At 44.2% G+C, this 16,513-nt stretch overlaps 1 protein-coding gene and 1 long non-coding RNA gene across 4 annotated transcripts in view; one reads left to right on the top strand and one right to left on the bottom strand.

The window, feature by feature from the left end:
• The window catches only part of LOC105090420 (uncharacterized), a 148,459-nt gene that overhangs the window by 49,668 nt on the left and 82,278 nt on the right, over positions 1 to 16,513 (top strand). The window lies entirely within an intron of this gene.
• The window catches only part of MARCHF10 (membrane associated ring-CH-type finger 10), an 88,738-nt gene that overhangs the window by 53,710 nt on the left and 18,515 nt on the right, over positions 1 to 16,513 (bottom strand). For all 3 annotated transcript variants that reach the window (XM_031468845.2, XM_031468846.2, XM_031468847.2), the window contains exon 3: positions 7,918 to 8,037. In XM_031468845.2, coding sequence (XP_031324705.2) covers positions 7,918 to 8,037 — 120 coding nt within the window. The remainder of the gene's footprint in view (positions 1 to 7,917; positions 8,038 to 16,513) is intronic.

Genomic DNA, 16,513 nt, shown 5'->3' with positions numbered 1-16,513 from the left:
AAAAAGCCAGTTTATTATCATCTTCTCTCATGCAATTTCTGAGCTGCTGAGTCCAATTAACACGGGGAACTCTTTGGTTCAGAGGCCACCAATTCTCAGCACCCATGATTTCACTGAGCTGGGATAACAATGGTGTTTGTCTTGCCCGGCCGTGTGGCAGAATCACCCTGTGGAAGGATTGACTCTAGGCAGTCTTGCTTATCTGTTGAAAAGGCAGGACCACATTCTGGCCCTATTTTAAAATCACCTGGTGGAACTCCAGCAAAGCACAGAAACGAAGGGGAATGGAAGCACTGCTGGCTTTGCCCAGACACAGTTATTATTTGTTTGTGGCATTACTGCTGCTACAGGCCTCTGGTACCCTGGTTTGCCCGCAGAGGGGTCTGCACACGAGCTATTCCAGACTCCGTGATCTGATCACAGAGGAAATCTTCCATTCAGTCTAGTGGGTCGTCTGGTGGGACTGTGTCTGTATTCAGCCACAGTACGATGACCTCCTATAAAGTACTAGTGAGTCCTGGGTCACCTGGGACTGTTCTGAGTTTCCTTTGTCCACGGAGAGCTGCTTCTGTCTCTGTGTTCTTTCCTACCTGACAAAAGGCACTAACCTGGAGCTTTAAAGCAGCCACCTGTCCCTTTGGGGAGCGGTAGGCTAGGAAATTCTGGTTACTTTGGTCACCACCAGTAAGGAGGCTTCCAGATGGTGGCTTGCAGTTTCAATCTTCAAGCCCAAACTAGCCATTGCACACTGGCGGCCTCACCAAACCACACTCCTCCCAATGATCTCAGGCCAGGTCACAGAGTGTTCACTGTGAGTAACAGTACCTGCCTTCTCCTCTCGCTCAGGTGAGGAGTCCCGCTCTGGCTGCTGGGTGTCTGTCGCTACAACCTCAATGTGGGTGCACATTCCTAAAACATTCTGGTGACTGTCAGCCGCCAGATGTTCATGAAGCTCCCATTGTGAGGTGGGTGCTGGCAGCAACAATAAACAGTGCCTGCTCCCAGCCTAAGGAGGAGCCCGACAGGAAGGTGTACCCCAAGGTGGACTTGAGCCCAGACCGCATTATGGGGATACAAAGGAGGGACAGAGCAAAGTCACCTGACCCCCCCAGGAGCAGCTCTGGACACTTTTCCTAGAGGAAGTGACCTCAGAGTTGACGGTCAGGCCATTAAGGGCCTTGAGGGCCATCAAGGCCATCAAACACTTTGCTCAAGTGCTTGAACTTGATCCCGGAGACTGGGGAACCACTAAAGGACTTTTAATAGAATAATGACACGATCCAATTTGCTTCTAGAAGGATCACTTTAAAAAAAATAGTTAATTTATAATGTGTTAGTTTCTGGTGTGGAGCATAGTGATTCAGTTTATACACAGGTATATATTTCTTTTCATATTCTTTTTCATTATAGGCCATGATAAGGTATTGAATATGGCTCCCTGTGTTATATAGTAGGACTTTATTGTTTATCTGTGTTATACAGAGGGATCACTCTTATTGCTGCCTGGGAGACTGGCTGGAAGGGACGAGATGACGGCAAAACGACCAGGGAAATGACTCTTACAATAATCCAGGCAATTAAAAAAGACAAGGCCCTGCAAAGGGAGGTGCTGGTGGACAGATTGAGAGAAGAGATGAGACAGTTCGGCTTTGGCGTCTGATGGCTGTGAAGTGTGAGAAGGAGCGGGGGGAGGAGTCTAAGAATCTCCAGAATTCTGGCCTGGGCAGAAAGCAGCTCAGGGGGAGGAACCCATTTGAGGGGAGAAGGTGATGCATTCAGCATCCTGAGTCTCAAGGGCTTGAGGGACACGCCCTGGTGAACAGATGGACAGCCAAAACGGAAAACAAGCTCGAACAAAAATTCCCACCGATGAGAACTCAAGAAACCGTAGGCTGCACATTCCGTCTCCGTGAAGTGCCTTTTGGGCTTGAGAGGCCGTGTGCAGAGCTGAGTTATTACTCAGGTGCACCTCGAGGGTGCAGAATCTGCGCTAGAGTCAAGGGGGCGTCGGTGACAAACACCACGCCAGGTGTTAAAGCTGACTCACAGCTTCCCAGGGCGGGGCCTTTGGCAGCCAGAAGCAGTGGGTGCGTGTGTGACCTGCCTCAGCTGCACAGGGGCCTGGGGCCAGGACGATGTGAGGCCCGACCCGCGGGGAATCTGACAACGGACAAGGAGAAGTTAGAGAAAATTAAAAGCGTGAGTCATGGAACGCGTATGCCGTTTGCTAGGCTGAGGCTGCTTTCGTGATACCATCAAGGGTGTTGGTAGGTTGACATTGACAGATTAATGGGAGAACAACACCCTAAGATACGTTTGAAAGAGTAGAAGCTGAAGGTTTCACAGGCAGGATAGGCTGAACAGACAGGTAATGAAAGGAGGCATGCAAATATATCCAGGTCAGAGGAGAACACAAAATGCAAATCCAGCCAGCCTTCACGGACAGCTGAATCATCACCGGAGAGCTAACATTTGCAAGGAGCTCCATATGCAAAGCATTGTAGTGTGGATTATGCAGGGCCAGTTTCTGGGAACCAAAACCCCTTCCTGGTCCATGGGGTCTTGTTTTGATTTTTGGATGTGACTATTACCTGGAGCAGTGTTGTCCCACAGAACTTTCTGCAGTGATGGACATGTCCTATATCTGTATTGGCCAGTGTGGCAGCCACGGACCACATGTGGCTACTGAGCATGGAACTGCATTTCAAATTTTGTTTTAATTAATTTAAAGTTACATAGTCCCACGTGGCGAGTGGCCACTGTACTGGACAGCATGGTTTTAGGCTTTGGCTGCCCTCACCTATGAATGCATATTCTGACTTTTTAAGCCACCGCGGATCACTTGAAGAGGATTTCTTTTTCATTTTAACCTCCCAAGTTTGCATGGATGATCCCAAGCAAAACAATTAAAATGTTTCTGTTGGGTAACCGCCTTCGCATTTAAGCTTACTTTGCTTTCTGGGAGATTCAGGTGATCTCACCGATGTAAACATCCTGCTGAGCCAGACCTGGGGCAGAGCCAGCTGCTGCTGGTGTCAGGTTAACTGCCTCCTTCCAATGTAACGTTGGGTCCTTGTGACCTGGAATCTAAACATTTAGCTGCTCTGTTGCTGATGGTGAAAGGACGATAATCCTATTCCTGTTAGCAAACGGGGCTCTTGAAAAACTGAGAGCTGGTCTCCACTTTCTTTGCTAATAAAGTAAATGCAGTGACAGCATGTCCTCAGTCCTTGAGATTTGTGCTTTTGGAACAGTGTCCTATCCAGCAAGGATGCAAGATCTTGGAAGACAAGAAGGGCCCATGATGACTTTTTTTTAAATTGAAGTATCGTTATTTACAATGTTGTGTTAGTTTCAGGTGTACAGACAAGTGCTTCAGTTATACATATACATATATTCTTTTTCAGATTCTTTTCCATTATAGTTTACTACAAGATATAATGAATATAGTTCCCTGTGCTATACAGTAGGTCCTTGTTGTTTATCTATTTTATATATAGCAGTGTGTATCTGTTAATCACAAATTCCTAATTTATCCCTCCCCCTGTTCCTCTTTGGTAACCATAAGTTTGTTTTCTATGTCTGTAAGTCTGTTTCTGTTTTGTAAATAAGTTCATTTGTATCATTTTTAAAAATTTCACATATAAGTGATATCATATGATATTTATCTTTTTCTGATTTACTTTGCTTGGTATGATAATCTTGAAGTCCATCCATGTTGCTGCAAATGGAATTATTTCATTCTTTTTTATGGCTGAGTTTTATATATATACAAATATATATTTTTTTTTTCCACAACTTCTTTATCCAGTCATCTGCTGATGGACACTTAGGCTTCTTCCATGTCTTGGCTATTGTAAATAGTGCTGCTGTGAACACTGGGGGCATGTATCTTTTCGAATTAATGTTTTCATTTTAGCCAGGTTTATGTCCTGGAGCGGGATTGCTGGATCATATGGTAATCATGATGACTTTCTTCACTAAAGGTTGCTGCCCTCCAAGTCCTGGGCTGATCAGTTTCATAATTTTCTGCGGGGAAATTGGGACTCCTGATCCTCCTCCGTGAAGTCTTCATAGGGCAAAATATCCTGGTGCCTGTGTTATCACTGCAGGCTCCTCTGGGCCAACAGTGTCCCGGGGACACTGTTTCCTGTTCATCCTGAGAGACTGCTTTGCTTTTTAATCTACTAAATCATCCAATATCCCATTGGTTCTCTGGAGCTGCTGTTTATTTCCCTGTTAAATTCTAATCTGATTCAACAATCCACAAGGCAGTATGTAACTTTGAAAAGGGTCTAAAATTAAGCTGCAAATTAGGTTGGCTTTTAGAAATGTGGCCTGGCACTGGGCTGAGGTGAAAAGGTATTCCAGAAACCTAAGGACCTGCTCCTCCATTGATAACTTTTGGAGCATCATTTGCAAGAAGAGCTAGACACCAAGGCAATTTATAATGACCCTGATGTTAGTATGACACTTAAAGAGTCTCACTCATTCTCACAATGATCCTATGAGGTAAGCATAATAATCAGGATCTCCTTGATGGGAAATTGAAGTACTTAGAAGTAAAGTGCTTTGCCTGAATTCACACTGTAATGAGGGACAGAGCTGGCCCTTGACAATAAGTGTTCTTGGTGCTGTGTCACACAGCTAACTTAAATGTATTCAGGAGGTGCCACTTTAGAGAAGACCTCAGCACAGGCTTGATAGCAATCGCTCTATCTTGGATTTAGATTTAACACAATCTCTGCATAACCAGGGGTTAAAGCCACCGGTCGAAGTGAGGAGGTTGGCTGCCAGGTTAACTGTGCATTTGGGGATTGCCCTTCTCTGGTGGGTGTCTGGAAATGATAGCTTGATACTGGCTCTATTGCCTGATGGTAAATGCCTCGCTTATTCCAGGCCCATCAGAATTGTGACAGTCTTGAGCCTGGGGTAAGGAACGAACAAGTGATGGAAATTGCAATACAAATGTCAAAACTTGGTGGCGCGCTTCACCTTGTGATTGTACAGTGGAAAATTTCCATGGATGAAGCAATCCACTCTCACAGCACCCACTCAATCAGAGAATGCACTTGCCTCCTCAAATCAGAAGAAAATGTTCCTTAGAGTTTTCAGCTCCAGCATCTCTGAAAGGAAGTGACTCAGGGGAGCATTCCCCTAGGGAAGAGGGCTTAGGTTGGGTTTACACCGTCTCACTGAGCTGTGTCTTTCTCCTGCCCCTTTCCGATTGACTGAAGACCTTTTGCAGCCCTAGTGCCTGATGCGACATTCAATACACTAAGCTCTGGAAATTGGATCTGTCTGGCTTGGGTTTTCCTTTGGGAGAGGCCAGCATTCTTATCTTAGCTCCTGTATCTCCCTGGTGTGCAAGACCCTGCAGAAAGAGGTTTGATAAGTTCTGCATTCCCTCAGGATTCGAGATATAGCAGGGCAGGCCCAGACTATGAAGGTTTAAAGACAACTAGATTTCCATAGAAATTTGGGTAGGGGTCCAAACCTGGGAGGGGAAATCGTCAAACCAACCCATGATCCTGGGAGATGAAGATTTCTGGGATCTGGCTGGCATCTCTTAAGGGTTCTCTGGCTTCATTGGTACCAAGCAAGAGTCGAAGGGCTGGGTGAGGAGGGATTGGCATTATAAGCACACGTGCCAGAGGGCTGTTGAGAGGGACGCGGTCAGTGACATCTCCCCTCCCCTGGCCCTTCCTGCTTTTTTGTATCCAGAGGCAAACCCTCCAGTATCTCCTCAAGAATATCTTTAATACAGGGAGCGAAGCAGAGGTGAATTTCGCTATGGAAAATTTTGATTTTGTCGCTCTTCTTGATGGAGAAGGTGCAACCTTGAAGGCACTTGTACAATCAATACCCAAACCCGGGTGAAATCATCATATGGAAAAAGTTGAGAGTATGAAGGAAAGTTGTCTCAAGTTCTCTGACATACTGAGGTTCAGTGACATACAGCAAACATGAAAAATCCTGTCCTTGGGCTATAGAAATTGCCAGTCTTATGCATTTTACCACATATTTTTATCTTTATTTCATAATTACTTTTATATGCACAGCTGTGTCCTTTCTCAGATGTGGTCTGAGCGTTTTGCAGTGAAGATTTAAAGAATGAATAATTTTTAGAGCATGAAGAAGGAAATGACAGGAATCTGTTGCTGGCTTGTCCCCCAGACAAAGTTTGTGGAGAGGAGCATGAAACATCAGGTCCTAGAATACCCCAGATGCACGAGTGTTGCTGTACAGAATGACCGAGAGTCTGCACGTGAGTCTTTGCATGAGGCTAGAAGAACCCAGCTGCCTGCTTGTTTGGTATTTCCAGTCTCAAAAGAGTGCTACATGCTACTGTTTGACTTAAATTACACTACATTTAAAACAATCCGTCCTTGGTTTTTGTTTCTAAGTGCAAAACAGCGGGAATTTATCTTAATGCTAAAAATGTGCTGTTCTAGGCAAACTAGATTTAATTTTTGGATTAATCTCACTCCCTAAGTTCAATCAGCAGTAGGCATTATGTTGAGTCCTTGACTAACAGGAAGAGATGCAGGCAACGTGTTTTTTCAGTGCTTCCGGTATTGTGAGAGAGTCTCTTTCACCTTCAGACTCTGGGTGGAATATTTTACTGTGTGATTTCATGTTTCCTTAATAGGGAGTGTAGGTCTTTCCCAGGGATACGTCTACGTCTATAAACATCAGTCACTGAGGTTTTTAAGGTGTCCTTTGAACATTAAACAACCACAATGTGAACATCTTAGATTAAAGAAGAAATCCCAACAAGAGCTTGATTGATATCGGGTATCCAGGATCTATCTCTGGGACCCACACCACTGATAGAAAAGAGAGTCTGTCCTCTAGAGCATATTTCAGGCATGAAATATTAAATAAGAATTCATAAAAGGCATATTACTCATCTTAAATCAATTCGCCGTACTAACAACCAGTGTTGAGGGCCGCTTGCGGTATTTAGTGCTTACACAGGATAAGTAAAACCCTTGCCCAGATAAGATCTTAAACATGAAATATGATCATGTAGCTCAGTGGCTCCAAACACACTCTCAGCGGTCAGACTGCCTGGAAGGGAATTCCTACCACATACTGGCTGTGAAGTCTTAGGTAAAGTTTCTTAAATTTTCTAAGGCTCAGTTTTCTCATCTGTAAAATGAGGCAAATTATACAGAGATTTATGAGAATCGAAAAAGCTAACATGTATAAAAGCACTTAGCACGGCACTGGAACATTGTAATCACTCAAATAATGGTAACTACTACTACTAGCATCATTTTCACATTGTGATCATATTGATCCTATTATTTATTCTTATCATCCAGACAAAAATAATCGAACAATTCCTAGTTATTAAATGATGCAGTTATTACTACATTTTACTCTATTTAAAATAAAAACTAGACTAAGCAATGCAATGGGTGAGATGGTAAGTCTGTCTATCCATGTCTATATGCACATAGGCAATCAGGGAGGCACAGATATAGGGGTATGGATCCAGTGTGATGCTGTGCTTTAGAAGGCCCAGTGTTTCCAACTCGTAAAATCAAAGAGTTGTAGCATTTCTGATTTGGATGGAACCTCAGAGACCACCTCTATTGGGCCCACTGTCTGCAGGAAAGAAGAGTGAGGTCCAATCAGGGTGAAGAGGGAAGGTCACAAAGCAGAGGAGGAGGAGGTTGAGCAGGTGGTACCCAGGATGGGGGCTCTTGCCCCTGCCTCTCCCTGCTCTGCCCTTTAAGATCTTCAACATTTCCTTTTTGAATTGTCTTTTTCCACACCACCCCCCCACACACACACAGCAAAAGACTCTCCCAGAGTTCTGAGTACCCACACACACCACACACACACACACACACACACACACACACACACACACGCAGCAAAAGACTCTCCCAGAGTTCTGAGTACCTGTTTGGAAGAGGACCCACTTGAAAACCGGGATCTTTCAAAATTTGTCTCTTGTCCCCAAAACGGGTCTCGTTTCTTCTCATTTGGGTCTCTTCTATATTCCTGTCGTCTCAGACAAGCCTGGAGAATAACCAAAAAAGAATTTCTTTGGCCTCGGTCTCCGACTAGCTTTGATAACTTTATGCTTAATGCCTCCTGTGAGTAACATGCAATGCTTGGCGTCCATCTCTACGTGATCATCAATACCTGTTTTACCAGGAGTGAAGACAGTCTCCCAGGCATCACTCCCTCTTTCCTTTGCCCAAAATGCCAGGTTAAAAATATTAGTTGTTGCCTTAATAAATTCAAACAACTTAGGAAGAGGCAGTTCGTCAAGTACTTACCGAACAACTACCTTCTCAAAGAAGGAAGAACCTAATACACCATATTCGTTTCTCATTCTGTTCTCATTCCCTCTATGGTGATACCTCCTCACCCTTACCTCCACTGTACTGTATCCACTTGGATCACCCTAGTAACAGGATAAGAATTTGCATACATGAGAGCTTCAGGACATGCTGTTCCTTCCACCTGGAATGTCTGTCACAGCACATTCTCTTGGCAAACCCTGCTCATCTACTAAGAAGGGGCTCACGTGGCATCTCGTCTCTGTAGTTTCCCCTGACTTACTACTCTTCCCTGGGCCATATTAATTGCTTGTGGCTTGAATTATGCAATTTTCTTCCTATCATATTTCGTTCTTTTGTTTTTGAGTCTCTTTCTCCTACTGATAGGCAAGAAGCTAACGGTAAAGAACACCCCTTACTTTTTGAATCCCTCAGTATCTAGCACTTAATATTAGCTGAATTGCATCTTTCTTTCAGAGAAGGGAACTATCAACCCCCAAATGCAAAATACAAAAAATCAAATAACCAAAAATTTTTTTCCATTTTATTAAACAAAATTAAAGGAAGATTTAGTACCAAAATATATCTCCTCCAGTATCAGGACTGAACAAACCCGTTCTGTGCTGTGGGGGTTTCAACTGGTATTTTAAATACTCCAAATAGTAAAGCTTCTTGGAGTATTTCTATAGATCTAATGCCTCAACTCATCTTTACCCTGCCAGAGCAGGATTACCCACTGCTGTAGCAAAGAAATGCAGTGTGAAGAGACAATATTGTCTCTAAACTAGATCTGACATCTCCCTCTTTCTGCTTGGGTTTGAGAAAGGAAAGATTCCTTCCGCATCTTTTCCCCTCTGTTAGAAAATGTTTCTCCTTTCTTGATGTAGGAGGACTTGTCAGAATTTCACGGCCATGGGGAAAGCCAATATTCTGCTACCAGGTTAAGAGTAGAAATGACCTGATATCAACAAAACATTTACCACTTGGAATTGGGAACTGAGAATCAGTTAACTGTGCTTCACCACAGAATTGCTGGTGAAGCACTGACCTCTGGGCTCATCCACAGCGGCCAGGTGGTACCCACAGCAAGTGGAATCCTGGATTCCCAAGAGTAAGGTGCAGTTTCACCCCACCTTGCTTGGGTAGGGAGAGCAGGCCAGGTGAGGTTTTCTCCCTGCCTTACGCTTGTTATTTTCAAAAATGACGCCGTGTAGATAGCAAGCCATTTTTAATAAATCCTGGACAGTGTATGTTTTAATAAATAATTTAAACCAGAACCCTCTCTCCTTCCCAAATACTGGATAGTAACTATAGTAAATAAGTTAAACAAACAGACACCAAATAAGAAAATAAACCAGGGTAAACCTAAAGAGAGTCAGCTGTAGAGTTTAGTGAAGTTCAACTAAATATGAGCCTCTTTTTTCCAGTCCTTTATGATGACTTCAGATTGGAGCTCCTGTTGGGGAGGAGCCCCGGCATGGAGTGTAGTTTCCTGGAGCAGCAGATGTCTCTGTTATCCTAACCGACTTGTATTAAAGGCGAGAGAAGAAAACGCTGATGGGCTGGAAGTGGAGGAGCCCATGTTAGCAGTTGCACGCAGGACCATGGCAGGTTTTGTGGGATGAACAGAATTCTTGTGGGCTGAGTGTTTTTTGAAAATTCTCTCCAAGAATGCATGCGACTTAAATATTTCTTTACCAAAAAGGGAGGAGGAGGAGAAGCAGGAATAGAATGGTTTGCAATGTTGGAAAAAAAAAAGTTTTTCCCCTCTGGTTCCTTATCTCTCCTCTCAGAAAGGAGCAGGAGAACAAACCAGTGACAAGGTGGATACTTCCTAACTTTTATCTTGATACAGCCAAGCAATTTTTCCATGTAAATCAAACATTAGTCCTCTAGAAGTTAAAGCTTCACTGAGAAGGAACAGGGGACAGAACCAAGTCCAGAACTCCAGTCCTAGAAATAGCCCAAACCTGACCATTCCTGCACCCACCTCCCGAAACCCCGGGGCTGTTTATCTCCTTATTTGTCAACGTGAATGCTTTCTTTTTATTGTTTTTGATGCTGATGTTGTTTCTTCTTGGAGGGTCCTGAAGTGACAGGGGCAGAGGAGTGTGAAATCCATAGGATGGGGAGGAGGAATGGAGGAGGAGTAATTCATCATCGCCAGGGGCTCCCCTTACTCTAGAACTTTATTTCCCTTTCAGTTTCACGTGTCTGGAGCTAGACTGCTATAAATAAGTTTCTGTTCATGGGACAAAACTGGCTGAGGGCAGTCTTAAAATGGGAGGCTTCAGGTGACTTCTTATTTCTTCTTTCCGGGGAGAATCGTGGGTCCTGCTTTGGTATTGCTCTCCCCACCCCAGTCCACTCCTCTGCCTGCGACATGTGCAGTCAGGCTGCCTTCTGTGCAGAAGCTGCCACTGTGGGGGCAGAACACAGAATGTGCATATACGCCTCTGGGGGATGACGTGGTTTTTGTGACTCACTGTAACTCAGTACTGGTAAACATGACAGACCCCAGCTCTGCCACTTTCTAGCATCATGACCTTGGGCAAGCGGACTAACTCCATTGATTCTTGCTTCCCTTGTTTGTGAGAGAGAGATGTCCCTGTGCTGCAAGGTTACTGGGAGAGCATGAAGTGCTGTTAGTAAGATGCTGAGCAGAGTGACTGGCTGGTGGTGAGTGTTCAATAAAACTCATCATCATTACCATCATCACCATCACCCTCATCATCATCTTCACCACTACCATCAACAGCATCATCATCATTATCATTATTTAATTGTTTCCAATCCCATTTCTTGGTTTACTCCTTTTTCTCAGCCTTTGCCAAACAATGTGACTCTGATCTTGGTCATGGAAGAAGAAAGACTCTTTTTGTTCAAGCCTGAAGTTTATCCTCATTTTTCTGCCCCCAAAGTAGAGGTCTGTTTCCTAAGCCTGCCCGTTCCCCAGGGCAGCCAGCTGAGGAGATCCTGCTCGCGGTCACTCAGGGTCCCTCTGTAAACCGATTTTTCTTCAGAATTATAGATTTCTGAATCCACAGGGATGCTCAAAGTTCCTTTTGTTCCTTTTATTATCAGTGCCATTCTTCTAGTCACCATCTGGGCTCCTGGTGCCTTAAGAAGCCATGTACCATAGGAACATTTCCAGTCTCATAACCCTGGTATTAAAACCAGCGTAACCATGACCCAACTCTGCATCCTGATCAGGAGTGGCCTCTTTCAAGGCTATTGTTACAAAAACTCTGCGAGCATTTTGAGAGGTCAGACTTGCCACTGCCTTCAGTTGCTCCTCTTTTGTTGTTGTTCTTATGATCCAACATGCCTAATGCAGAGTCTGGGGTTTTAATGATCACTGGTGACATGATTAAAGTTCACTCATTTTTAAGAGGTTAAGACTTCAGAGGTGTAAAAACGGCTTCACATGATATTCCCCTCAAGTGAGTTTATTTTTCTGTTCTGTGAAGAGTAGGGAAACACGTCAGAGGTGAGCAGAGAACCCTCCCCACGGCTCCTACAGGAGGAAAAGTTGAATTATCTCCGTTCCCTCAACCCTCTGCGTGGATGGTCCCCCTAAACCCTTGCCCTCTCATATAGTCACCCGTCAGGCCTTTGAAAACGTTTATATCATTGTGTTAGTTGTTTGATCTGCACTTGAAAGAATCAGAATGAATAAGTGACCTGAAGTAAAACCCATCTGAACACATTTGATAGATTACAGAAAATCATCCTGAAATGCCACATGCAATCTTCCTCTCTAGCTTTCAGTGGACATTAATGGCTAAATTCTGCTACAAGTTACATAAACACATTTGACCAAAAGAAGGGGGGAAAAAAAGCTATGCAGCATGAACACCCTTGAAGAAACAGAGCCAAATTCTGAGATGGTGTATAATTATGTACTAGTTACCGGATTCTGAAATAGCATGTAATATGCCAAAGAGATGTTTATTTCTCTTGTTTTTTTCAAAAGGGTCCCACCCAACCACCAAAAGGAGCAGCAGCAAAATAACTTGAGTTGGGTTTAACCCTCCTGTCCTACCGCTAACAGACAGACCTGTAAAGGCACTGCTAATTTGGTGCATATTTTAGGATGTCTTAGGAACAGCGTATACAGGAGGTTTCTAAGGGCTTCAATTTGAGCCAGTCATTAAAGGCGAGTCCAGCACAGGAAGGCGTCCGTGGCAAATGCCTATGATTTGGGAGTCATATCTGGTTATTAGGTCTTATGCTATTTGCACACCCGGAGTCCCCTGTGTTCAAGCATGCCACTGTGCTGCTGGTGAAAGCGGGGATTTCCACAAGCAAACAGCCAAGTTCACTGATGGCCCAGGGTTTCAATGTCCACCCAGTGCAAAATCTATCTTAGCAAATTATCTATATACACACAGATCGTATATGGACCAAGGTATTGAGGGGTCATTAAAGTCATGCAATTCATTCTTAAACCACTGCTTTAAACCTCTTCTGGAACATGGCAAGGGGTAGATTCGATAATGTAACTCATCACTGTTCCCGTCTAAGTAGTTTCTGTGGCTTGCTATACATTTAATTCAACAATGCTCAGAATATATTAAAGACAACCATATTTTATATGTAAAATAGATAAACAAGTTTATATTGTATAGCACAGGGAACTATATTTGTTATAAAACTACTATCTTGCAGTAGTTTATGGTAAAAAAGAATATGAAAATGAATATATGTATATTCATGTATGACTGAAGCATTGTGCTATTCACCAGAAATTGACAAAACATTGTAAACTGACTAGATTTCAATAAAAAAGGTTAAAAAAAAAAAAAGACAACCATATTTATTTTTTGCAGACCTTGTGGTTGGTGGTTTTGAAAATGCTCAATGAGGGTGGATTTGAATTTGAGCAACAGTTACATGTCAGCTGGATCTATGTCTGATAAACAGAATTGGCAGTCAAGTTAAGGAATGCTGGCTTTCATCAGTGACGAGGTGTTCCATTCAACATAGAAGAGTAAGGCTCCACCCCTACCCTTCAGAAGCTGTGGTCCGGTTGGATAGGAAGTCACACAAAAGGCAATTTCAATGCAATTTCATAAGCAATGAAAAAGAGGTGTGAAAAGGACGCTTTGGTATTGGAACAATGGGGACGTTCTAACATCAGATGATGGTGACGATGGCAAATTTGGTAAATTTCCTAAAAGTCATTAAATTCTACACTTAAAACAGGTGAATGTTACGATATGTCAATTATACCTCAATAAAGCTGTTTTTTAAAGAGAGTGCTGTGGGAGTACAGAGGCTCCCTTTGGTCCTAAATGAAAACTGCGGTCTTCACCCTCCTTTGTCAAGACAGTGAGGAAGAGGGAAGAGGAGGTTGGTACAGCAGCTGAGGACTGGGCTGGGCTGGCTGTGGTTCTTGAATCTGGGACCTGCCTCTACGTGAGGGGAAACCACCGAATTGCACAGTCAGTGCACATTTTACATACATTTCAAGAAGGCAATCTGAAAGGTGGCAAGGGAGGCTGGAGGCAGGGAGACTGGTTGTGAGGAAATCATGATCGTCTTGAAGATAAACTTTGGAGGCTGGAACCAGACTGGTGGCAAAAGGATGAAAAAGGAAGGCACCAGCTCACAAGTTTTTAGGTAAACCTGGCAGGACTGGGTAACTGGGAGGATATGGGTGCGGAGGGAAAGGAAAGAGCCAGGAAAGGCTTGGGTCACTGTCTTCAGAGAGGGGATGCAGGAATGGGATGGACATGTGGAGTCCAACCATGGACGTGCTGAATTTGGGGATCCTGTGCGATATCCAGATGGAACCGTCCAGCAAGCGGGTGTGTGTGTGATTCTGACACTTTGAGAAGACTCGGGGTTACAAATCATCAGTATGTGAGTGGTGAGTGAAAACATAGGAGGGGTTGAGATGGGCCACAGAAACCTTGTGAATTAGAGGAAAATTGGGCTGATGGAAACCTGGGGGAATTAACATTTGAGGGACAGGGAGAGGAATGTGAGGGAAAAAGGAGAGTGTGACATCAGAAAGCCAGAGAAGGAATGTTTTGAGAAGAAGAGAATAATAGTGTCAAACTGTAGATAAAGCTTCAGAAAACAGACTAAAAAGTGTCCATTGAATTTCTCTGCTGGTCTCAGTGAGAACAGTTTCAGGAGGAAGCGAGGAGACAGCCAGGCTGCGGCAGGTGAGGGAATGAACCGGGGGGAGATAGGGAAGCGGAGACAGGGGTGTGGCTGCCTGTCTGGGGGTATCTGGAGACTAGAAAGTGCCAGGGCTGCGGCTGGAAAAGGACACATGGTCCACAGACAGCTTTGTTCTTTTGTTCTTAGTGTGAGAGAGTCGAGCATGTGTGTGGGCTGAGCTAATAAGAGGAGAAATCTCAAGGATACAGATGAGAGGTCCATAGATGGAGAGGGCTTGGAGGCAGAGGGGCGTGGACCAAGTTCTCAGGCCCAGCACCAGCAGGGAGCATGTCCTTCACCCCTCGGGACTTGAGGGTTAGATGGGTGTGCAGCCTGGAATGGGAGGGGAAGGGTTGAGAGGCTTCCCACCTGATGGCCTGGGGCTCTTTGTTTGGTTTCACGTGTATGTAAAACAGGAAGAGACGTTTTTGTTGAAGTATAGGGATTGGAGGTTTAAAAAGTAAAGTTTGGATTGTGATCACAGAGGGAGCGGATGGACTAGTAAACATGTTGAGGTGAGTCATCCTTCGTTCCTTCTTTCCCTCCCCCACCCCTCCCATCTATAAGCAAGCCTGGGCTGCTTCTATTTCCTGGACCAGCTACTTCTCGACACCCCTACTCCTACCATGCGGATCTCTTCTAAATTTCTATCAGGATTTCTTTTCTAGTTTTTCTGCTTCTTCTCTTGCCCCTCCCAGACCTATTCCCACACAGCAGCCAGAGTGATCTTTAAAAAATGTATATCAGATCATACCACTCTCCTGCTTAAAATCATTTGGTAATTCTCACTGTGATAAGGAAAAACTCCAAATATCAAACTTTGTCCTAAGAGGCTTGACATGATCGGGCCCTATCTACCTCTTCCACACCCTCGCTTACTGTTTCAGCCACTCTGGCCTTTTGTCCAGTGCTCCAAGTTAGTTTCTGCCTCAGGGCCTTTGCACTTGCTGTCCTCCTGCTCCATGACCAAATGTTACTTCCTCAAAGAGGCTTCCCTGCCTGTGTAAAGTTGCATCACCCCATCCCCATTACTTCTGTTTTATTTGCCTCATGATATTTATCATATATTATATTGTCTTACATGTTAATTTACTTGTGTGTGTAGTTTGTTTCTCAATCCTAGAATATAAGAACTCCAGGAGAGAAGGGACTTTGTTCAGGACGTAGTAGGCACTTAATAAATATTGTTATTTATAAGGACAGTGTTGACAGTGTCCTTATTAACAAGGACAGTGTTGAAAGCTCAAATGAGATTAGAAAATGAAGCCGCAGTGGCTCCAAGCCACACAGTTGTGTAATTTTCTTCAGTGGAAACCATCAAATAATAAGACTGATTTTCTTATGCTCCTGTTCTAGAGACAATTTCAAACAAGAATTTCCAAACATGGGCCTCGTGGCAGAGGCATCTTTGTGAAAAGTAGAGGGACTCCCAGTGTGACCCGTTCGGTTGTTTACCTTCTTATTTATTGTACAGAAACTCCCTCAAGTTTATAGCCTTGGAGGTGAGTTGACAAGTGGTGGGAGGAAATTGCTGACTCCATTTCCAGGCCCAGAGCTAAGCTGTGCGATACAGGTGAAATCAGGTTACTGAGTGAGGCCTGGTTTCCTTGGTGACCTGGGAGGTTCGGCTATATCTGAAATTGCTCAGAGGGAGAAAACCCTGAGAGCGGCAGTTCTGCCTTGTCTTTAGAGGAGTGCTTTTCAGTCCTCAGCTGAGGCTTAGGACATGCCTCCCCAATCCGCGGGGGCTGACCTGCAGCCAGCGGGCTGAGTGACACTTTCTAACTGCTCCCAGAATCCCACAACCCAGTCTGGCAAGATTGTCCTATGCCAGCTCTGGGTAATTACATCATGACTCCTCAGGCTCCCTGTCTGTTTTGTTTTTGCACGTAAACACTGTAACTAGGGTGACAAATAGTTAGCTTATTGTAGAATGTGCCAACCACCTTGCTTCTGGCAGGGTGACAACTGAGGACGGAAGGGTTATTTTATAAATGGTAGGACCACCCAGTTAACTCCTTCATGTCTTTTTTCTT

This window comes from Camelus dromedarius, chromosome 16, assembly GCF_036321535.1.
Source record: "Camelus dromedarius isolate mCamDro1 chromosome 16, mCamDro1.pat, whole genome shotgun sequence".
Classification (NCBI taxonomy): Eukaryota; Metazoa; Chordata; class Mammalia; order Artiodactyla; family Camelidae; genus Camelus; species Camelus dromedarius.
This window is presented reverse-complemented; position numbering and strand designations above follow the sequence as displayed.